The following is a 23964-nucleotide window of genomic DNA, read 5'->3' as shown; positions in this document are numbered from 1 at the left end:
TATATGTGTGTGTGTGTGTCTTTAATAAATAAATAAATAAATTTTCTTCTTTTGGCTGCTCCCTTCCTCGGGTCGCCACAACAAACTAACTCGCATTAAAACTTGGCAATTGTTTTTTTTTTTTTTTTTTTTTTGTGGTTATTTTCATTTACCTTTATTTATTCAGGATGTCTCATTGAGTCACAAGAACTCATTTTCAAGAGAGACCTGTTGTTGGGAGCAGATGGTGGGGAGGCCCTTGCTCAGGGACACAAATGAGGGTGGAGACAGGTGTGTGTGCTTCACCTTTCTCTCACATTTTGAAGTTGTTAGTCTGAGGAGTCGTTCAACCTTTGTTTCTACACGTTAGTCTCATTGAGCCACAAGGACTCATTTACAAGGGAGAACTGTTTTAAACAAAGAACTCAGATGAGGTACAGACAACAATAGACAATCATATAAAAGCTTATGAAATGATTTCCATATATACAGTAAAATGTTTCAAATGTTTCTTAAATTTTATATAACGTGGAATACGCTGAAGATAGTATTTTAGAAAGTCTAGAATACTCATTTCCATTCTTGTCCAAGTATGGAGTTCAGTTTCCAATATAATTAAGTTGCACAAATTTACACAGATGTGTGTGTGTGTGTGTGTGTGGGGGGGGGGGTCATTTGGAGATTTGGGAGAGAGTCTCATAAAAGAGGCTCTGCCAATTAGAATACACCATGAACTTCTTTGTAAGTTTATTAAATCATTCCTATTGCTGTTCATACAATGAACTTTATTCTCGTTTTCCAACTGAAACTACATTTTGCTGTGACTATCAGATTTACTATCACAAACTTGCTCACACACAAAGCGCGCACACGTGAGGATTCACCAGACCCAAATCCCAGCACATGTCAGCGTTTTGAGGGATCATATAGATGCAAATGCAGCCATGTCATTGCAGAAGCCGTAGATCTGTTCTGTCGAGGCTGATGCTGTCATGTCTAGAGCTGATTCCATCTGCTTTTCATCATTTTTTTCCTTCTTCAAGATCTTATTTCCATATCATTCCAAACCTTTGGAATCCTCTCATCTTATTCGCTCTCCTTATCCCTTTTCCTCCTCCACAACCCCCTCAAACTTCTCCAGCAGCCTGTCTCTTCTGGTCCTGTCAGGAGTGGTGGGAGTGACAGCAAAGAGGCAGGTGTCACAGCCAAACACCAAAACGGCAGGGAGGAGGCCTCCTGCATCGTTTGTTCTTCTTGCTGCTCTCCTCTCATCTTTCCTTGTGAAGGTTGCAAATACCCTCGCCTCACGTCTCTCTTCTCTGACATGTACTGTACATGCAAAACAGACATGACTTCGACTCACAGACCTGCACCTCTGCGCCTCATTCAGCCGCTGTTGGTCAGTCCACATTTTCCGTCTCAGAGTATTTTCTTTTCAGTGCCATTTTTGACCTTTCTGTAACTTTGATGAAGGATAAATGAACAGTATCATTTTGTGAAAATGTATTCTTTAGTCAGAAAGTATAGATCTTTATTTTAGGTAATGACAAACTAATTCATACTGTGGCCAATATGACAGCAGTCTCATGGATTACTGTTCTGATTACCGTAATTTCCAGACTATAAGCTGCTACTTTTTTTACACACTTTGAACACCGTGGCTTATACATTGATGCAGCAAATGTATTTATTTATTTATTTATTTTTGCCGGGCTAACGAGCTTTATTCTGCCAAAACATTTAGCCTCGTCACAGCCAGGCACTCACAGAACGGCCCAATACATGTCTTTCTTGGGGGGTGGGTCCTCGTGACTCAATGAGACTACCTGGATAAATAAAGGTTAAAAACATGTGACCCATGAAATTATCAAACAGGTCACAGTGGACTAATGAAACAGGACGGGGAGGAGAGTCTATTCTCTCCTCTCTCCCCATTGTGACTGACCCCCCCCCCCCCCCCCCCGACAACGGAGCATTGTTAAAAAAAAACACTGCAGAAGGAAGGTGAAGATAGCATCAATGACTTCCTGGTAGGCTTCTGTATTATTTATTCATTCATTTTACCAGCCATGTTACAGTCACAGTTCAGAAAAAAAAATACTGTATGTATTTGTGTATGTTACGGGTACGTATTTAATAATAAAGTTTTTAAAAAATTGTGTTAATCTCAACAACATGAACACCTGCAGTTTTATACAAGTGTGGCTAATATATGTACAGTTATTATTATTATTTTGTTGTGGGTGTGGCTTTTATTCGGGTGCGCTCAATAGTCCAGAAATTATGGTAATTGTTTCCAGATTAAAGAGTGATAAAACCTGGAGCGCAAAACAAAAAAGGGGAATGTAAGAAGGGAGGACAACATCATTGCTTTATTTTATTTCCACTACCTATTCGTTTGGGTGACTGTCATGTCTAAATCTTTTAAATATATTTTTTCAATGTATTTTTGTCAGTGCACTAAAACTTTTACAACCCAGAGATGTGAGCTTACAGATACAGTTTAGAAACATCTCAGCTCTTTTTTCACTTACTGAAGTCAAATGTTATAACTCATATTACCCTGTGTGTGTGTGTTAGTTGTTTTGTCTGGATCAGAGGCTGCAGCAGTCGTCTGACCTTGCCTTCGTCTGATAACATTTATAAAAAAACGCTCTTTTAGGCTCTCGACGAGCAGACTTGGGACGGAGCGTCATGTACCATTTGGATGCTTGTATTTCAACACTGCTCCATCTTGCAAGATTAAAACCTGGGATTAAGAAAATATCTATCTCTCCTGTGTGGCTATTTATTTAATAAGTTATTGAAAGGATAATAATAAATTATCCTAACACTCTCGTTCAGTTTTCAGTATAAGCCGGGTTAAAGTAAATATCTCTAAAACTGGGTTGTGAGGTGCCTCACCATGAAGAGAATACATTACTCTTTGTTTTTTTTCCAATTATTTTTATTTTTCAAATGTTGAAAAATGGGAAAATTCCTTTGAGTTATTTTACATACCAACTTACTGACAGACAGCTTGACTTCAACCAAAATAAGAGCTATATCACATGTTTCCTGCACAAACATTTGGGTTTTATTTTGGCTCAAAAGTAATAAAAATGTATTTAATAATTAAGTTTGAACCTTTCCATACTGAGCCATAAATTCAAAATATCTGTATTGATTGGTCTTATTGTATAGGAACCATCACGTTAACATAAATACAACGTGTTGCATCTTTCAAGCTGCCTCATGGCACTGTTTTAATTTCAAGTTCATAAAAACAGTGTGTGAAATTAAAAAAAAAAACGATGCAACTACTCAAACACGTATGATCCTGAATGTTTTCACATCACGTCACACATGCAAGAACACACCCAAACACACACCGTTTGCTTCCCTCCCTCATCCAACACACAACACTTCCTCCAGAATGTGCAGGCAGTGTGTGCTGTGCAGGCAGGAGATAACGTCCCAGAAGTTTTCCAAGGGCAGAACGTGAGCTCTGAGAGCTCAGACTTCAGAGGGGAGCCGCAGCGAGCTCAAGCTGATTCTCTACATGTGTTGCATCTGCCTTCTATTAAAAAGCCAAGAGCACTCTGGCTGTCTCTCCTGGACGTGCGCTCACACTCACTGCCTGCAGACCTTCTGTCTTTCTGTCTGCTGCTCTCTCTAAACTACTCCCTTTTTATCTCTTTCCACTAAACTTGCAGTTTTCTCTGAAGACATGCTCTATCTCCTAAATTTGGCAGCGTAGCTCTGGCACCTGGTATGAAAATGCAAAGTAGAATCATTAGGATATGTTTTTTGTGGCTTCGTGATTTTGCTGCTGGTTGTATTTTTTCATTAATATTTTTTTTTTCTAATTTAACATAACTACAGGAGTTTTCCAGATGTTTATTTTAGAGCAATGTATCTCTAACAATTATGGTGTTTGTACCATTTGACTTTAAGGACTTCGTGATCTTTACAAAGTTGTCACAAGACGAGGGTTAGTCCTCAAATCACTCTGTTGGCTGCTCACACTGTCCGACCAAATGTCACTGTTAGAAAGTCAAATCACATTCATTGTCCTCGCAGATAGCTTTAACATGTCCGTGTGTAGCTCTGCACTTTGCATAATTTTACAACTTATTTTTAGTAGCAGCTCCATACATCTACATTTGTATTACTCATTAAATGGGTTTTTGCAAAAGGAAAAGAAAAACAGCTCTGACTATCCATCCATCCATCCATTTTCTTTACCCGCTTATTCCATTTTGGGTCACGGGGGTCGCTGGTGCCCATGTCCAGCAATCACTGTGCGAGGGGCGGGGTACACCCTGGACGGGTCGCAAGTCCATCACAGGGACACATAGAGACAAACGAGACAAACAACCATTCACTCTCTCACTCACACCTAGGGACAATTTAGAGTTACCAATCAGCCTAACATGCATGTTTTTGGTCTGTGGGAGGAAACCGGAGTACCCGGAGAAAACCCACGCATGCACGGAGAGAACATGCAAACTCCACCCAGAAAGGCCCCTGGACCGGGGTTTGAACCAAGGACCTGCTCACTGAGAGGCAGCAGCTCTACCAGTTGCGCCACCGTGCTGCCCTAGCTCTGACTAGTTGTCTTTTTTTTTATTTTTTATCAAAGGTAAAAATATTTATGAGTCAAAAACACATTTATGTTGCTGCTGTTTGTCACAAACAGGAGCACATTAAAATGTCAGAATCAGGCACCGTTCCATGGATTATGGACCACACGGTCTAAAGAAATACAATATTTATTGTATTTATTTATTATTTAATAGTAAATAACAAGACCTTGAATAAAGAATTTATTTAAAAATTAAACATTCAGGCTAGATTTGTAATTCTGATGCTAATTGTTGTCAACATATAAATCTTTCTGTAAATCAGAATAGAAGTTTACAATATAGTTTTATGCTATATGTAGAAGGGGTATCAAACGACCATATTTTTTGTCCTTTAAGTCACATTTTTTCCATAATTTGCATGCCTTGCGACTTATATGCTGAAGTGACATATTTGTTTTTTTCCCATATTTATAAACCAATTTTTGGCTGTGATATGACTTTCATTCATTCTGAGTGTAAATATTGAACACTACCTTTTTCAGCTGATAGATGGCACTCAAGTAGGGTGGAATGCCATTGTGTCATGTAATAGGTAAAATTGGCTATTAATGACACAATCGGCTTGCCATAGACCACCACCTTTGTCCAGCTCCAGAATCATGCCTGGAGCAAACGTCAAATCAGCTTCATTTCACTGCACCACCCCGCAAAATGCAGCTAATTTGACCATCGAAGTGCATTTATTAAGTAAAAGCTCAATTGAGAGACACCTTTACTATAATGTCCAGCAAACATATAATTGTTTTAGGTGCTTGTTAGGTTTCGAAGAAATGCACAGCGCTCTTCCTTCCTGATTTCCTCCGTCTGCGTACTCCCGGAGCACCGAGGCAGCGAATACTTTTGAAATATCTTTATTGGTTACACAGAGTTGGAAAAGACAGGAGCTTCTGGAGAGGTGGTGGATGTTTATTCATCGTTTTCGTAGTCAGCAGGGTTCTTCCTTTTGCTCTGTTCGTGGACGTAGTTGCCCCAGCTGTAGACCATATACACTAAAACCACATGAGGAACAACTCTGAAGAACAAACCCCTGAACCTTCTCCGCGTATTTGGGAGTGCGTCGGGAAAAAAGTTGGGGAAAGCCTTCTGCTCAAAGTGGGGCAGACTGAATGTGATTATATGCCTGATCCTGGCCAGATTTCCAAAATGGCGGCCCATGTTCACCGATGAGATGATCGTTCTGCCTCTGGACAGTCGTGTTTATCTGGAATGCAGCTGATTTGACCGTCAAAGTGCATTTATTAAGCAAAGTTAGACTGAGACACACCTTTACTATAATTTTGAGCAAACAAATAATTGTTTTTAGGTGTTTATCGTGTTAAATTTCGAAGAAATGCACAGCAATTTGTCCTTCTGCGTGTGCCCGCTTCCACCTATCAGCTTTTGCATTACAGCTGATTTGATCTCAAAGTGCATTTATTAAGGAAAAGATAGACTGAGACACACCTTTAATTTCGAGCAAACAAATAATTGTTTTTAAATGTTAATCTTGTTAAATTCTTGTTGAAGTCCTCCCGTTCACGCTCCCGGGACCTCCATTTGGCAGCCCATCGATTTTTGGCACAACACCGGCCCACATTTCCAGGTTTGATCCACATTTCCGTGTTGTCAGCAGTGAGGCACAATAGATGCAACGTATTTATGAATTTTTCCACTTTATTAGACATATTTGGACTGATGCGACTGATAGGGCGGTGCGACGTGTACGGTGGAAATTACAGTAAATGTGTAAAAAAAAAAAAAAAATAAGAATCAGATGAATGGACAGCACAGTTTTGGCTTTCTGTTATAAACATTTTGTTTTAATTAGTCTGTGTTTAAATGTAGACAATTCAAAGAAGATTTATTTTAATCAATAAGGTCAGCAGGTGCCCTTTAATCTGCTTGGCCAGGGAAACGCTGCACAGTGTTACTGGTGTACTGTGGTAAACACCCTATTGAACTATATTATCATTAGATGTTTGTACTAAAAGTAGAGCTGATTGATTAAGAACCCAGAGATATCCGTTAATGATCTGCTGTCTTACCTGACTGAAGAACAAAGTTTAAAGATAGGCTGTTCATCAACTCACAATTTTTAATTACTTGCTCATTTCCTATGCCACAATCTCATCTTCAGGGTTTAAATTATGTTGTGGTGAAAGATATAGTTTTAGGTGTGTGTGTGCGTGTGTGTGTTGGATTATGTGTGAGAGAGAGGAGAAATGGCGTGGTGGACTTGTTAAAAAGAGCCTTTTTGCAGCACTTATGTCGGCTTCAGCTGATAATTATTTCAGATTACATTAGAGGAAATTAAACATTTTTTAAAGTACGTGTGAGGGTGACAAAGTTATCAAGTGCAGACTGAGGGGGGAGTGTGAATGTTGCACATCCAGAATTGCACTTTTTTATTTCAATTGCTAATAAGATCATTTTCAAGTGTTAAAAAATAATGGGTGGTGTCAGAGCAGTTGAGCAGAATGGTCGTTTACACGCACGGATCGGTGGCACACGGCGCCAAGTGATGAAACCTTATCAGAGTCAGTCACAGAAAAAACAACTGGAAATGTGAAGGGTATAAATCTGTTAGGACTGCAACACAGGTACAATTTAATGTTACTTTAACATTATTGAACATTTATTTCAACTCGTCGAAGGGTGAGAGTAATTTGTTTTCTTTGGGATCCACTTTGACCTGCATCTGTGTGTGCTCATCATTTGCAGTCAGCAGGATTCCCTTTGATGTTGAGCCAGTTTGTGAGTTCAAGTTGTGAAAATCTGTTTGTAGTCAGACATTCCATCATTTCGACATCTGTCTGGCCTGCTGATCAGTCCCTCCAACAGACTGCTATCAGCTGATAAGCGTGTTTACGCCTGCCTTATCGCTGTCTATTTAAGGCTTGTGGCCACATGAAACTGTTGCAGAAATCGAGACAGATGAGATAGTAGCATCATACCAGCAGTTGAACTAGTCACAGCGTTCAGCTCGATAGCAAACTGATCTGTAGTCAAGTTCGTCTCTTCCTTTTAGACTCTGAAGGCTGCTGGTAAAAGCTCAAAGTTCATGCGCAATAATCCAGGTTAAAAAAATCCAATAAAGTTAAGTCAGGTCAGGATTATTGAGCATGAACTTTAATGTTTTGAACCACTTTGGCCATGGCTGCCTCAGAGGAGTCGATAGGACAGAGGGCAGACCCTAGAACACCAAACTAGTTGGTCCACTATGTGAGTGCGCTACTTGTGGGACTGAGTTTGTTGAGGCTCCTCGGACTGATGAAGTCCTTTGGATGAAAGACGAAAAGTTTGAACACAAAGAAACCGTCCAGAGGACCTGACTTTTCTTTGTTGGATCATACTGATAATCTTGTAATAATGTTTTGTTGGCTGTTAGAACAGGACTCACTTGTTTGAACCATAAAAAGTTGAACCAACATCATTAAAATGCACTAATTTTACTCCGGTAGTTTATACTATTTTCAATGGTAACACCAACGGTATGTTCAGAAAACGTAAACAGTGAAACTAATGATGTGAACGTGGACACAGGATTAGGTTGGAGAACGTATGTCTTGTTATCCATGGTGGTGAAGAGCAAGGAGTAAAACTGCATTCATAAAACACTTCTTTTTTCTGCTGCAGCTGTCTACTGTTTGAAAATATACTTTATATTTTATCCACGGCCTTGAAAAGGCTCATTGTGATTAAAAGATATAAGATAATTACCAGTTTTAGAGGACTGACATGCATACGTGAAAATGAATTAATAAATCGTTGTCTCCTTAAACTACAAGCTTTAACCAACAACTGAGTGCAAATATGACATTTCTAGCAGCATGTATTAAGGCCAACATTTGTTTTTCTCAGACTTTGGACAGTTCTTTGTAAGGTCAAAGTTTACTTTGATTAGCATGTAATCATTCCATTTGAAAATCAAAACAAATACCACCTCTAAAATTAAGAGAATGGAAAAGTGTTTTAGCTTGTATAAATATATTATAACCTGCTTTTAATTCTAATATTGTTTACATGAATTGAAGCTTTGAATTTAGGAGAGTTTAAGTAGATCTGCATAATAATGGTTTCTGAAATAAGGAGTGGATTGCAGAGCCAAGACACATCCCCCACTTTCCAGTAGGTAACAACATTAGCAGTTAGACATCGCTGGCCCGATTGTAGCTTTGAGAGGTGGCTGCCGTGCAGTAGGACTGGAGAGAAGGCGAGGAGGGTGTGCAGGGGGTTCTGCTCTAAGGTCTTGTGCTTATCAGTGCAGGACAGATACTGTTCCTATGGTTCCGGCTGACAGGTGAGGTGTGTGTTGGTTGCAGTTGTTGGTGAACCCTGGCTGAGGGATGGTTTTGTGTTTGGGAGCAGGTGCATCTCCCCTTCCCCCTTGTTCCCTCATTCCCCTTGGAGGCATATGGTGAGAGTGATTGCAGAGACTGGAGGCCCACAGGGAGTGCTCCTCCTCGCCAGTTCATCTGTTCTAGATGGGGTCCTGTGGGACATCCAGTCTCCTGAGGTCCGTGTTGTCTGGGAATCAGGCCATCACTTTCAGGTTGACTTCTTTGTTACAATGCTGGGCAGTCGCAGTGGCCACCCCCTTTGGTTTTACACAGTGCAGCGTTCTATATCACAATTTTGTGACAAATGCCAAATGGCTTGTAGGGTACACCCTCTAATTTGTTTGCAACACATTTTATTTGTATGCAGTGTTGCTTTTAATCTACTCATTCTTGCTGCTGTTGTCCTTAAATAGAAATGCCATCTTGCTGTGATTTACTAGCCCGTATCTGTAAACCACGTTTCCCATGTGATGCAGTTTACACAGGATTCAGTAGAGTGTTAGGCCCTGTATAATGTATGTTTCTTTTTTTATAGTACTTTATTATAAATGAAATTTTGTAAATAATTCATAGTTAAAAAGCATAAATACACTCGGACTCATCAAAATAACAACAGCAATATATTTTTTCTTCCTTCTAAATCCACCGGCTTGTCCTTTGGTCTAATTTCCAACTTGGGAGTTGGTGAAGGTGTAAGTGCACGTCTTGATAGCAGTTTCAAGGGAGATATGTGTTGCTTGTGCTGTTAGGTGTGTGAGAGAAAGAGTGTAATGGAAAAATATAGAGAAGGAATATGTCACCTGAACGAACAAAGAAGCAAGAACTCTACCTCCTAATGCATCCTTTCTTTACCACTCTACCATCAAGTCTCTGGTTCTGCGGTCCGTTTCTCACCACCTTACAGCTCCTTCCCCTGGCCTCCAAGCAGCTGCCACTTCTGAGCCTGAAGAAATTGAAGGCAGATGAATCAATTTGGCCTGTGGCCCTAAAGTGCACTTGTCTGTGCCCCAGCTTGGGCGCGGGGGATAATGAGCCAATAGATTGAGCTGGTGCCGTGGCCCGGCACTGAGCACCGAAGCGCCTCTACCTGCCACACCACTGGGCCGTCCTCACACACGTAAGCACACACATACATCCACAGACCTGCTGCCACCTCCCTGAGCAGCAGCAGCAGCTTGTCGCTGGGTTAATAGAGGTGAGGGTCCTTTGCACAAGACACTTTTCAGAACAAATTAGAGAAATGATCTGTATCTGTCATCTTCAGCACTTCCTGTATTGCCTTTTCCTCGTCTCGTGCCTGGGAAGTCCAGAGAAGAGCGTTGTAGATTTTGATGCAGAAGAACATCAAGAGAGCTAGACAGGAAGGAGCAGGTGGAGGTTAAGGTCCAAGATCTTCGACTAATGAGGATTGACACTTGGACAAGACTGAGGCACAGCTTCCCTCAGAACTAATGACAGGTGATGGCAGACAGGGGAGAGCTGAGACAGAGTGAGAGAGGCTGGAGCCGAGAGAGGAGAAGTGAGGTCAGAACTAACAGCCTCTCTGATCCAAGGAGGAAGAAAGTGGGAGACCACATAGACTTTTGATGCCCCTCCTGCACCCCCTGCACAGTGAAGAAGGAAGTAGGATCAAAAGAACTGGACAACAAAGCATCACCCGCCAGCCTCCAGCCAGCTCCCTGCTGACAAACTGCAGATTGATTGACACTGCAAGGGCAGAGAGGAAGCATGGAAGGAAAAGGAAAGTTAGCCAAGCCTAGCATGCTCTGAGCCACTGCTGTCTGTCTGTGCCTTGACAAGCCATTCCTGCACAGGGGGTCTCTGTGATTTAACCCAGGGATAGACTAGTATAAATGAGAAGACCTCAGCTAGCATTACTCAACTAAGGGGAAATTAAGATGCTGGAGGGTCCTTTGAAGATAATTAAAGAGCACAAAGCAGCAGCCCCCAGAGACAGCCTGCAGACATGTTCAATACCAAGACTAATAGAGCTAATTTCCAGTACATTATTCATGTAAAACACAAGCCTATACTGTACTTAGCTCTGTGAGTGCATATTTTAATTTAGTAATTTGACATCTAGCTGTAAACCTAAAGTACAGTCCACCTCTACACCCTTCACAAACAGACAAATTACTCACATAACTTTTCTGCACTTGTGCATGGTTTAAATATCCAACATGATCTAATCTTGTCCACACACACACATGGAAACACATACACAGTAACAATAAATAAATAAATAAATCACTACTCCTTAAAAATAATTCATTGTTCTCTCAACCTGCCCAACAGTCATGTTAAGGATGTAACTTTCAATGGGTAGGAGGCTTGACTCTAGATCAGAGCTATTCAACTGAACTGCTCAGGGGGCCACAGTTACTGAAAGCCAAGAGCTCAGGGGCCGGACATCCAGCAGTTATTGTCATTAAGTAAGTTTGTTTTATGGTTTAAAATTTAGATTTATTTTAAAAGGAACCCATTGGTAGGCCAAACTGAGCTCACCCGTGGGCCTGATTTGGCCCCAGGACTACCCAACAAAATAATTTGTTTAACATTAGTATGTGAAAATTACAAAAAAGAAAGAAAAAATGGGACATTAAAGCTTTACAGCTGGGAGCTTAGGGCCAATTAGGCACCTCCCCAGACAGGAAGTTAGTCTCTACATAATCACAGGCAGTCAGGGTTGCCAGTCTTTTGTCAGAGTCGGTGAATTCTTGCCTCGATCAATTGCTATTCTGTCCCATTGAACTGCAGCTCCGGGAATGGTCCTCGCAAACTGCATCATTAACCAAGATGCCTAATTAGAAGCTGTGCTCTGATCAATTGCCAGATTGATTGCAGACAGGGTAATGTAGCCCTCAAGCCCTGAAGGAGATGGAAACACTTTGGATGCCTTCAGGAATTTGTCAGCAATACTGATGCTGGATAAACAAAGTAATCAACAGCAGCACTTGACACCGATGTGACACTGACTGTACCTCGAAGCTCTGTCTCTGCTGCTGTGCCTGCCTGCCATGGAGGATTGCTCTCTTTGTGTTTTCCTTGTGAGGAGGAATTTAAAAGGGCCACCTTCTATTTTCAGATTCAAGAAGTGATTAGGCTGACAGCTAGTCTAGGGAAACTATGAGAGGCAGACGGAGAAGAGGGTAGATGTGGAAGTCAAACCTGATTAGGCCCACCTGCCAAGTCTGTCTTCTTTCCATCACTACACCCTGATTGCTAGGTAGTAACCCCCCCCCCCCCCCCCCCCAACCCAGGTTTTTTTTTCTCTAGCACTTACCCTACCCAAACTCCATGCTGTTTCCACTGACCTCAGTGCATTGCTAATGCCCTTAGCCAATCAGCATGCTTGCCCTGACAGCGGCAGAGTAATTAAAAGGGAGTTGTTTCTACTTGGCATGTGAGCTGCTGGGCACAAGGGTAGACAAACACTCTCCTCTCTCTGCCGCCCTACCTCCTCCCCTTTTTCCCAGCCAGGTGGTAGCGTACAGGACCTGTCAGATTAGCTGATGACCCTTTTAATTCTAGCCCAGCCGGGGGCCATAATTGATATTTACCAGGAAAGGTTAATTGTAGCAGTGATCTGCTTAAATTACAGCGGAGATCAGGAGACCGGGCCAGACACCACACTTGCCACCGGGGGAGCTACTACATGCACACTGCTAGTCAAATGGATTACACCCCGCGGCCATCACTGCTGTACTCCAAGGTGGAGAAGCAGCATGGGCCGTTATGATTGGCTACTTCAGCGCCAGATTTGAGTCCTCCTTGCTGAGTTTGCCAGCTTCCCATCTGGCTGGAAATGTGGATGCATGCCAACTGTGGGACTGGATAGGCTGCGATAAAACAAACCATCCATGTTGGCATCAGGCTTACCATTAATGTGGGTCACAGGGCACACTGATGTTTCTGATACAATACAGACAGTTTGTTCATTCATTCATTCAGACACTGAAGCCTATTCTAGCTGTCAGTAGAGTAGAGGTAAACTAGATTGTTGTTTAACAAAGTTTGGCTTGGGACCCCATTGTGGATCGTAAAACACCAATTTGGGGTTCTTGAGAAGATGGACAGAAATAAACTTTAGAAATGATTGTCAGTAGCATAATTAAAATTGACCTTTACAAAAAATGCAATACAAACTTTAGTCATATCTGTTTAAACATATGAGCCTCTTTGGTAAATAGTTTTTTATCAGTGTTTATACACTTTAACCAGCAATAGCTGGGGTCACGAGTCTGCAACTTTTTTTAATTTGTGGGTCAAAAGCTGACAAGTTTAGGATCCACAGTGATAGATGACTAATCCATCTCTGGACAACACAAAGGAAATGTGTGCACCTATTATTGTAGTGAATTTGAAATAAGGAATAACCATTTCTTTTCATCTACTCACAATTTCCTTTCACTTTTTGTTTATCTTTGACCATTATATTCTACTACTTTTATTTTCCAAGTTTTGCGCTTCTGAAATCGACTTGGAGGTTTGGATTCCAATTTGCATTCATCCAAAGTATAAACTGAAAGTAAACTCTGAGACATTTTACTAACTTTGTGTTTGCTATCAAGTGAGAAAGAAGGCGACTACAGCTCATTTTAAAGTCGCCTGAGCTCCTTGTTTTGTTGTTGTATGGTGTGTAGCTGCCAGAGCGAATGCTGTACAGAATCACAGGTGACAAAAACATAAATTGCTCTAGACTTCCATCTGGATTTAGTTTTGTGCTGGGATTTTTTGCAAGGAGTGAAGCTTTTCGAAGACCTGGTGATTTCTTTTAAGTAATTTTATTTTTTCAGTAAAAGCACATTTTTGCCAAAGGTAATTAGAAAATCAGTGTATAGTCCAAAAATGTCATTTTTTGAACTGTTTTGAATGTTTTAACAAGAACCCAAGTCCATTACTTATCAAATGAATCAATGTTTAATAAATCAATTATTGTAATAGCTGACAACTGCTCAGTTGGAGGTAAAATTATCCACTTAGTTGTTAGAAAAACAGCTCTATTTGTAGGTAACTGCATGCACCTCGTGTACAGCTGTGTGGGAGTCGGTTCGTTTTTTTTGTCTGGGCGCTGCGCAGCCAAAGTTCTCTCTTAAAAAAAGAAACAATCCTAAATTACCATTGTATCAGTTAAACATTGATATAGCTTTTTTATTTTTGCAATAATAATATTGTTGCCTATAGATCTGTGTGTGCATGAGTATGCTTGTGTGCATATGTCTGTGCATTTAAAAACATCTCATGAACTGCTGAACAAGTTTTATTGAAACTTAATGAAAGCTGTCGTAAGATGTACCTCCAGAAGTGATTAACTTTAGGAGTCAATCTAGTTCAAGGCAACCACAGCCATCAAAACAATTCACCTTAAAAATAGTAAAAATAATTCAGTCCATTCTACAGATATTTATCTCAAATTAGGTGTGGAAGTAGCTGACAGTGATTCACATGTCATAGTTGGATTGCTCAAAGATTTCACAAGATATTTGTTTAACATATTGCCTTAAACTATTTGTAGTCAACTCTGGCCGTTAGAAAAATATCTCACAATCTACTAGACAACTTTAATGAAATTTTCTGGAAATATTAATTAAATGTTATTTTATAAATAATTAACAGTTGGAGCTGTTCAGTATGGCTACTGGCACTAACTAGCACACACTAACACAAAAGTGTCTCCAGTTCAGTCATTTGTACAGATAGTGTGCTAATATTTGGTGTAGCATTAGCTCAGAGTTACTCGCAACACATACTCTGAGTATTGCACACTGCATGTTTGTGTTCTTTTGTACAGCACTTTGGTTGGCCTTGTTGCTGTTTTAAGTGCTATATAAATAAATTGGTATGGTATGGTATGGTATGGTATGGTACATGGTATTTTTGCATAAAACTTCTCTCATTCACCATTGTAGTCAGTCGCGCTTGTTAGCAAATTATCACATGACCCTCTGAATGTATTTGAATGAAATACAGAAAGTTTTAATTTTATACACGTCTACAATTTAAAGAAAATTCAGTATGGCTAATTTAATTAGCAATAATCGAGGTTAGCAACATAAAAATGGCTACAACTTAAGCCTCCAGTATACTCGGGCGTACGTCAGTCAATAGAGGTCTGCGCGTATCAGATTAGAGTTGAAGCGGATGTTCTTGCAAAGCTCAATTTTTACGACCGCGTATACGTACTCTGTGGCGCACAATAAACTGCCTGGCGACCGACTGTTTTGTATGCGACACCAATGTATTAAATTTCCCTTCTTCATCCCTGATCTGGCCTTTTCTTTTGTTTTTTTGCCAAAAGGCAAGCGATCTCTTCCTCCTCTGTTAACGCCATGACTGAAATAATGAGAAATCAAGGAATTTGTCACGAGCGAATTAAAATCAGGTCCAACATGGCTGCGGGAGGGTCTGGAGATTTCCTGGTGGGCTGGTCTGATGTGTGGGCTGCAGGACCAGCGCTCCCTGTTTTTTTTTTTGTTTTTTTTTATCTTTTAGATTTTTTTTTACTAACAACATATAAACACAGAACACCGCTGCGGCTTGCTGCCAGCTCTCGTTTTTTGTTGGTTTTTTTGGCGACCTGTCACTCAGTCCAGTAGGCGTGTCAGCAAATGACCAACCGGCGACCTCATTTCATTTTTTTTTCATTTACTCTTTATTTATCCAGGTAGTCTCATTGAGCCACGAGAACTCATTTTCAAGAAAGACCTGTTTAGGGAGCAGATGGTGGGGGATAAGGGCCTTGCTCAGGGGCCTTGCTCAGGGGCCCAGAGTGGGGCGAATGAGGGCGGAGAAAAATGTGGGTGTTCCACCTTTTCCACCCACATTTTGATGTTGACGGTACCGGGAGTTGAACCTGCAACTTTCCGATCACAGGCCCATCTTCTAACCTCTGCGCCACCACTCCCCCTCCCACCTCAATTTGTCCTGAAGGTAAACGCCCTTTGCCTGCGGAGCTGGACTGCAGCTGCTCAAGGTGGACGCTCGTGTATGAAGTCTGCTCCCTCTGCAGACAGTGCACGTCGAGTCCGCCCGAGTATACTGGAGCCCTTAGTGTTGTGAATACTGACTTAAACTTGACATGTTAGTAACTGAAACTCGTTCACAAAACATAGTTTGAGCATGAATCTTGCAATAATATTGCATCAGATTGTGTAGTTTTTTTTTTTCATGGTTTGACCAAAACAACTACAACTCATACAAAAGATTATATAATTGTATAACTTGGGCATAAAGAGCAGTGGCAGTATGCATTTCTTAAAGTGAGGCTTTTGTTTTGTTACATGAACATTTTAAAGCCAAAGAGAAAGACATGTAGTGATTTATAACACAGCTTGAGGGATTATATTTTGTGCAACGTCATAATTTCTCCAATTGTGCATCTCATTATTGAAGTTTGGTAGTTCAGGTAAGTACACTGCACAAAGATGAACTCTTGGCTTGTTTGTCCTGCAGATCAAACCCTTGGCACTCTGTCCGGTCAAAGTCAGCATGGACGACACGTTGCAGGAACTCAGTCGACCGCACAGGAGCAACTCTAAGGAGCGACTGAGTGAGGTGAGTTCATGGTTGAGAACTTTCCCCTGTACGCAGACCTCCTACAGAGTGTCAGGGTGTCCGTTTTCACAGACAAACAAGGAGCCCCTCAGGTGAAACTTAGACGGCAGACAGATGAGGCTGAGGCTGAGATCAGAGGGCAGCTGGTGTGGGGTATCTCCTGCTGCTCCTTGCTCTCACCTCATAAAGATCCCCTGTGTTGAGAATTAGGCCCTGTACACACGTAGCCGGATATCAGGAAAACCGAATAGTTTATCATGCGGTGTGGCCTTTCATCCACACGTGAACTCCGGTTGATGTAACTATAAACGAATAATAACAAAAACTCCGACCAAAGTGGAGATTTGAGAAATCTCCTCTTTCGGGTTTGCGTGTGGACTTTCGGAACCGGAGATATGCGCATTATGTCTGCGACAGATGGTGCAGCGCGGCGCTGACGTCACATGTGCGACAATTGTTTTTGTTTGCCCATTCATTCGGAGGGAAAATGACTGCGTTTAGGGAAGTACTAATTGTAACGCTGGTTCAGGCAATTTTTGCTTGCTTGTTTTTACAAGCACAACTGCTCCAACAGATGGAATTACAAAGGAGAAAAAGCGTTTGGCGTTCAGCTCTTTTACAGCAACTATCCCTACCGATACGGAGGCACAATACCGCCATTCAGCGTCGCCGTCGCCGGTTTTGGATCAGACCTGGACGCACTGCTGGCTGGTGGGAAAACTTTGAGAAGGAAATTGTTCTCCCACAGGAATGGCGTGAGAACTTCAGAATGTCACGGTCGTCATTACTGTCGCTCTCGGAGTTACTCCTTCCTTACATTCAAGGGAAGAGTACTGTAATGCGATCTCCAGTCTGTGTGGTCAAAAAAGTTGCATGCACGCTATATTATTTGGCTGACGAGGGAAGACTGCGTAAAACGGCCAATGCATTTGGCTTATCAAGACAAGTAGTCTCAAACATAATTAGAGAGGTGTGTAAGGCTATAACTGTGTACTTGGGACCATCTTACATAAAAATGCCAACAACAGAGACTGCTGTGCGTGCACTTGTTGAGGGATTTGAGCAGGCTTATGGTCTCCCTCAGTGCCTTGGAGCTGTGGATGGGACTCATGTGGAGATAAAGCAGCCATCAGCTAATTCTACAGAGTACCTAAATAGGAAGGGGAGGTTTTCTCTTAACATACAAGCCACCTGTGATTACAAGTACAGCTTTATTGATGTAGTTGTGAAATGGCCAGGGAGTGTGCATGATGCCAGAGTTTTTGCTAACTCCACAATAAACACAAATCTGAAAAACATGAAGATTCCCCCCTGTCCAAGACAAATTGTGGAGAACGAAGACGCTATACCCATTTACATACTGGGTGACCCTGCATACCCACTTCTACCTTACCTGATGAAAGAATATGCTAACGGAGGAAGCAATGTTCAGGAGCAGTACTTTGGACTTTCATTGTGCCGAGCTAGAATGGTGATTGAATGTGCATTTGGAAGACTAAAAGCCCGATTTGGAGCCCTGAGGAGAGCCATGGACATCAATATGAACGATCTTCCATTTGTTATATATGCATGTTTTGTGTTGCACAATTTTTGTGAGGCATCAAAAGACACTGTGGATGAAAACAGAATAACTGAAGCTATTCAACATGACAGGAACAATCAACCGGACACACAGCCAGTGGTCAGAGGAGACAGCTTGGCAGCAGAAGGAAAGCGGGTCAGGAGAGTCCTCACTCAGTGTCTGGATCCATAAACACAAAAACCTGTGAACTATTTAGCAGACTGCGTTGTTTTTTCATAAAAAAACGTTATAGTTAGCACCATGTATGTTAGAGAATTTTTAAATTGTTTTGTGCAATGTTATTGCATTTCATTCTATTAATGCATGAAAAGCTACCACCCAGGATTTAGATACATTATATAATAGTTTGTAGCTCATTAGACAGACTTTTAAGTGAAATGATTTTACTTTTCTCTCTTAAAATTGGACCTGTAGTGTATTAAATAGTGCTGCCAATACTTTCTGATGAACATGACTGTATTTGTAACTGATAAATGTCATATTCACAAAAATTCACATAAAGAAACTTGCTTTTAAAATGTTTGTCAATTTATTCAAACGAACACACTTAACATGTTCTTATTTTGTGTTTCATTTATGAACAGATCAGATTATAACAGATCTACAACAGATAAAGCTTTTTAAACATGGGAGAAAAGCAGCACAGTTACTGTACACTTTTAAATCAGTGATGCCCAAGTCCATAACTTGGGAGCTACCACAGGTACATTTCAGCTGCATTTTCTTCAACAAACCAGTATGAAATAGCTGATTTCAATCATCAGTATGTATTTGATAGTGGTGTTTTGGAGAAATACATCTAAGTAGCAGTAGCTCCCAAGGACTGGACTAGATCACCACTCTTATAAAGATTCACGTAACAAAAATGTAAATAGTTAAAGTATTGTGCAATTGCTACATTTTAAGCTTTTCACAGTATGTATAAAAAGATAGCAAACAGAAAAAAAACACTGTCAGAGTAAATAACACTGTGATTAACAACCTGACATGTGTGCAACCTTGTGCAAAAGTGGAACTTGTATATACTTAACTGTACCAGACTTGTTTCGATGTATAAAACAGTACTCTACTGGTCACTAAAAAGGGCCTGACTGAATGAAAATTGGTCAGTGGCTTCAGCAGGTGTGTGGAACACAGCTTCAGTGTTCATAGTGTTTCCTGGTCTTGTGTTTTGACGTGTTCTGTCAGAAGTGGAGTTGTTTGGGTATGGGTAATTTGCTGAGTTTTGGTGGACAGAATGGTGGGCCATTGTGTGCGAATACATCGGACCTCTTGGCTCATATGGCATGTAGTGTGGTGGTTGTGCAGGTGCATGAATGACCTGTTTCAGAAGAGAAAACCCATCAACAATCGATGTGGTAAGTCTTTCCAGTGTATTGGACATTTTTGAATAGTTTTCGGATGCTTTTTGTTCTGATGTCTCAATGATTTCCACCAGTCTCTTTTTCACACGCTGGTCTTCCTCAAGAGCATTCAGCCACTGGGTCTCAGCAGGCAGCTTTCTCCTCAGACGGTCGTGTCTGTGTCCTTTTAGTTTTGCCTTCAAAAGAGAAATGAAAATCATCACAATTAAACATAAAAAAGTAAACCTGGATCATGTTGATGTTGTACTTTTCACATCACTTCTACATAACAATATGTAATAACAGCGTATCCAATGTTTGCTATATGTCTTAAAGTGTATTTTGTACCCACCACCCCATCAAACTAATGAATATGTAGGCCTAACATAATATGAGATGAGTAAGAGCATGATGGTGTCATTTCTTTTTTGCAATAATAATAAAAATAAATCAGCAACCCGTACACAGTAAAATATAAAAAACATCACATTCCAGCCTCCACTACACACCTCAACTCTTGCATAATTTTTAACACACATATTGCCTTAACTGTATTTTTAATAGCAACACAATTCAACAAACCTGTTCCGTGAATTATAGTACATCCAACAGATGAACATTTACAGCAAAAGTACTTTTATTTATGAGGAATGGACAGAAAAATATACGTACATCAAGCAGGTCTCTCCTCTCCTTTGAAGTAGGACCCACACTGCTTTCATTATCAGACCCTGTGTCTGCTACATCCATGGTAGTGGAGGAAGAAGATGTGGATGGTGAGGGTAGGGTCCGAGAATGATCCAGGTCAGCTGTTTCACTACCGGAGGATATGGTAGTACTAGCTGGAGAGCCACCCCAGATTTGTTCGCACAGTTCGAAGTACAGAAGAACCACTCGACCGTGTCCACTCCTGCGTCCTGTATCAACAGCATGGCGATATTTACCTCGGACTGCTTTCATTTTTGTTGTTAAATTCCCACGCGTGATGTCGGCATGTGAATGGGGAAACTCGTCGGAGGACTCCGTTGGGTAATGCTCTAAAAAAAGCGCTAAAATATCAACATACTTGTTCTGACAGGATTCCCAGTCGACATTTTCCTGAGTTTTATTAACTTTGTACTCCAACACGGTATTTAATAGTAGTTCAACCTCGCGGTCTGTCCACACAAACGAACCTCCAGGCGCCATGATTCAATACTAACAGGAAGTTGTGGTTGCTTTGAAGGGTTGTGATTTGCTGATATACGTTTCACCTTTGCACTACACTGCCTCCTATGGGTTGGGCATATTCTTTACAACGCTCTGTGGTGAACATCACCGGGTTCATGTAGACGATCATTTTCTCTATCCGAACATGTATGTACGGCGATATTTTTTTGCGCGGATATTCGTTTTTTCAAACACCAGGCTACGTGTGTACAGGGCCTTAGACTGGCTGGTGAACAGTTCGCAGACAGGAAATGGTTGGAATGATTGGACAGTATCAGCTTGTTGTCCTGGCAGCATTATGGTTCAGTTAAATGTACCTCAATGAGTTCAGCCAGGTGTTGGCTGACTTGGCCAACCTCAGAACGGAAAGTTACAGAAATTGCTCCAATTATTGCTTCCCCAGCATCCATATGCCAGCCCATTTAGTTAGATGAGTAGCTGGCAAATCAAAATGGAAGCCAGGAGTTGCTTCAGCATAAAGGCTAAAATAATGCAATTTAGAAACAGGGAAAGTAATGAGAATTTATGCAAAATCCCTGGCGCCTCATTTTAAATGAATGTAAAAATATGCTTTGTAACTAATGCCTGTCAGACAGGCCTCCCAAATCTGGCTAAATTCAAGCTGATTGTTCATTTAGCTGACAAAAGCAGGAGGAAACTGAAGAGGAATAAAAGAAGAAAAATATGTAGATTTCTTATTCAGCTGAGGTAAAACTAGGGAAACAAAAGACATTTTAGAAACGTTAAAAAAATGTTTTAAAATGTTCAGCGTTCCAATAAAAAAAAAATCTGTTTTCATTTGCATCCTTCCTACCTGTGCAGCTAGACTTCTTTTACTCTTAACACCCCCCCCACACACACACACCACCACCACCACCCCACCCCCGTTGTACTACTTCGCTCAAATTTGTATAAAAGGCTGTCTTTTAATGAAAAAGTCAGAAGGAAGAGGCGTGCTTGTCAGATAAAAGACCAACGCTTGTTGACAGCTCTGACAGGGATATAGGACAAGCACTAAGAAGGAGGGGGAATGAATAAAAGGGATGGTGGAAGCAGTGGTTGTTGTGGGGGGTGCACTGTTGAAAATTGCACGTTGTAATCTCCGACAGTGTTAGATGTGGCCTGTCTCTCTAATCTGCTGCCAAATAAATGGTGCGCAGACTCTGATAGTTGTAGCCACGGTGTTTATATCTACCCTCTCTGCTTCTATTCAGCCTTTATTTTTTTCCTCCGTCTTTATAAATCGATTCCTTCTTACTTTTTGCTGACTGTATTCCACTTGGTGATCGCCTGACTATGACACACAACATTCTTCAACAACACTTTGTCACCATTTCTTATCTTTTTTTTTCCTAGCTCAGTGAAATCTTCACCGCCACACTGAAAGTGCTGCTAATTTTCATAAAATGTGCTCCACCACATCAAAGTGGCTCCCCAGCTTTAAGAGCTCTCAACTAATGATACTGCAACAGCAATGAGTAAAATGGATTTCTCTTGTCTTACCGCCAAAGGAAATGGAGACAAATGCTACATGTGGACGCACCCGCCTGCCTGCCTGCAAAAACAGTCATGCATCAATTTGGAAGCAGGGGGTAAAAAAAATTGCAGGGGATGTTGTTTGTTCATTGCCATGGCTGGGTCTTTATCTGCTTATTTTGACTAGGTAATTGTGCCTGCGGAGCAGCAGGGCTTCGTCACTAAGCCACACAAGGATTAGGGAAATGCGAGGTGGGAAAGGGGGTGGGTTCTATCGCATCTGTGTCCTGCAGAGAAGAGGGTGGCACTTATGGTACTGTGGGGCTCTGATTCCCTCGCCAATATACGCCCACGTGAACGCAAACCCGCCCTCCTATCTCGTTCTTCTGACGCACAGGGAACACATGCTTGCATCCCTTGCCTCATCTTGGTCATAAAAGCTTGATTTGGCCTCCCCGTTTGATTTCCTGCAGCGGCTAAAACCACTTGTCTGGGTTGGGAGAAGACTGGACACTCCCCTCATATTGCCATGGTTTTCTTTTCTTTCTTTTTTTGTAAGGAGAGTGGAGGAGGGGGCATGAAAATGGGGAGAGGATTAGGGGGTGGATTTAGCAACATTTCTCTTCTCCGGGGCTGTTTAGTTAACCCTTAAACGCTGCCAGCATCCGCCCCATCCCTCTTGCCATCAGCCACTATAGCCACCGCACACATATACACACACTTGTCCGCCACCATCCCCCCACACTCCCTCTCTGGGGTGGGTTCTTAAATCCTTTTGAAGTCCTAAGCGCTGCAGAAATCCATTGAGAGCCATGTATAATGGCTTTTAAGAGAGAGTGTTTAGCTGTATGCCGACCCTATGGCTTATGAACCGCTGGCGTTTTAATGGATCCCCCTTCCCTTCTCCCCCTTTTCCCCTCCTTCACCAGCAGTAAATCCAATGGATTGTCCCTCATTATCATTTAAATAAGCCTCTCTTTCTACTCAGAATGCTCCAAGTTGAATGAACTCTACATAGAACGCCTAATTCCAAATGGCCTTGGCCACCCTCCACCTATGCACATATGCTCCCACACAAATGCATGCATGCACATTTAAATTGACTCACACCATGCATGCACAGATGCAAAACCACACATTCTCCCTTGAGCACACTTTCGACCCTTTTGTATTCACAGTTTTTTTGCCTTCCGTGCAGTGTTCCTGTCCTGTCCTCTGGTCTACTCTCTGGTGGTGGCAGTGAGGGGTGCAGAGAGGTTGGGGAGAGTGGGAATAGCCTTTTGATTCCCACAGAGCCTGCTTTCCGGTTCGCGGCAGGACTTCTTCGTAATCGGCACCACAGGAGCCGTCCTGCAAATCAGAAGGGCACACAGGCGTTGATGAGGGCTGATGCCTTGAGCAGGTGTGGGTGAATGGTTCAGGGGCATTTGGAGAGTGCAGAACAAGGGAGGCAGTACCAGTGAAGATGTGGGGGAGGTCATTTCAGATTGAAGGTGGACCTATGGATGAAATTGGTCTAGCAGAAAAGTCCCCTCCAGAGACCAGGGGGGAGAAATTGCCAATCTAGACCGAGGAATAAAAGCAGTGAAAAGTGGAAGTGGAGGGAGGGATTTGGAGATTGGTATTCGTGCTGTGCTCGTGACACATAGAGCTGGAGAACAGAACAAAACACAGCCTTTTTCTGTCCCAGACCTGCCTTGTTCAGCATTTAAAGGACTGCATTAGAAAATGCAGGAGTTTGATGTGGCAGACACTTCCATGAATGCATGCTCAGAACTAGTTATGCCGAACTTAATAGAAATGCACAAATAGCAATAAAATTACATACCTATTGTTGATATATTGTAGTAAATAATATATATATATATATATAT

General features: G+C 41.6%; 2 protein-coding genes and 1 long non-coding RNA gene across 3 annotated transcripts in view; 1 reads left to right on the top strand and 2 right to left on the bottom strand.

Moving 5' to 3' along the window:
* fbrsl1 (fibrosin-like 1) overlaps nucleotides 1-23964 on the top strand; it is a 408497-nt gene that overhangs the window by 177641 nt on the left and 206892 nt on the right. The window contains exon 3 of the mRNA XM_037681247.1: nucleotides 16379-16480. Within this exon, the coding sequence (XP_037537175.1) occupies nucleotides 16379-16480 (102 nt within the window). The remainder of the gene's footprint in view (nucleotides 1-16378; nucleotides 16481-23964) is intronic.
* LOC119414121 (cytochrome b-c1 complex subunit 8-like) lies at nucleotides 5476-5762 on the bottom strand. Its single transcript, XM_037681248.1, has one exon. The coding sequence runs from the start codon at nucleotides 5760-5762 to the stop codon at nucleotides 5514-5516; it is 249 nt and encodes an 82-aa protein (XP_037537176.1). The 3' UTR covers nucleotides 5476-5513.
* LOC119414123 lies at nucleotides 19338-20370 on the bottom strand. The gene is made up of 2 exons (XR_005186989.1): nucleotides 20078-20370; nucleotides 19338-19602 (listed from the first exon to the last, which is right to left on the bottom strand). It is a non-coding gene; the product is annotated as an uncharacterized LOC119414123 (long non-coding RNA).

The sequence above is a fragment of the Nematolebias whitei genome, chromosome 8 (assembly GCF_014905685.2).
Source record: "Nematolebias whitei isolate Nwh7 chromosome 8, NemWhi1, whole genome shotgun sequence".
NCBI lineage: Eukaryota > Metazoa > Chordata > Actinopteri > Cyprinodontiformes > Rivulidae > Nematolebias > Nematolebias whitei.
The sequence above is the reverse complement of the archived record's forward strand: the minus strand, read 5'-3'. Positions and strand labels throughout refer to the sequence as shown.

What these genes read in the sequence shown, in the direction of transcription:
- LOC119414121 (XM_037681248.1), bottom strand. Translation starts at nt 5,762, where the DNA reads ATGGGCCGCCATTTTGGAAATCTGGCCAGGATCAGGCATATAATCACA.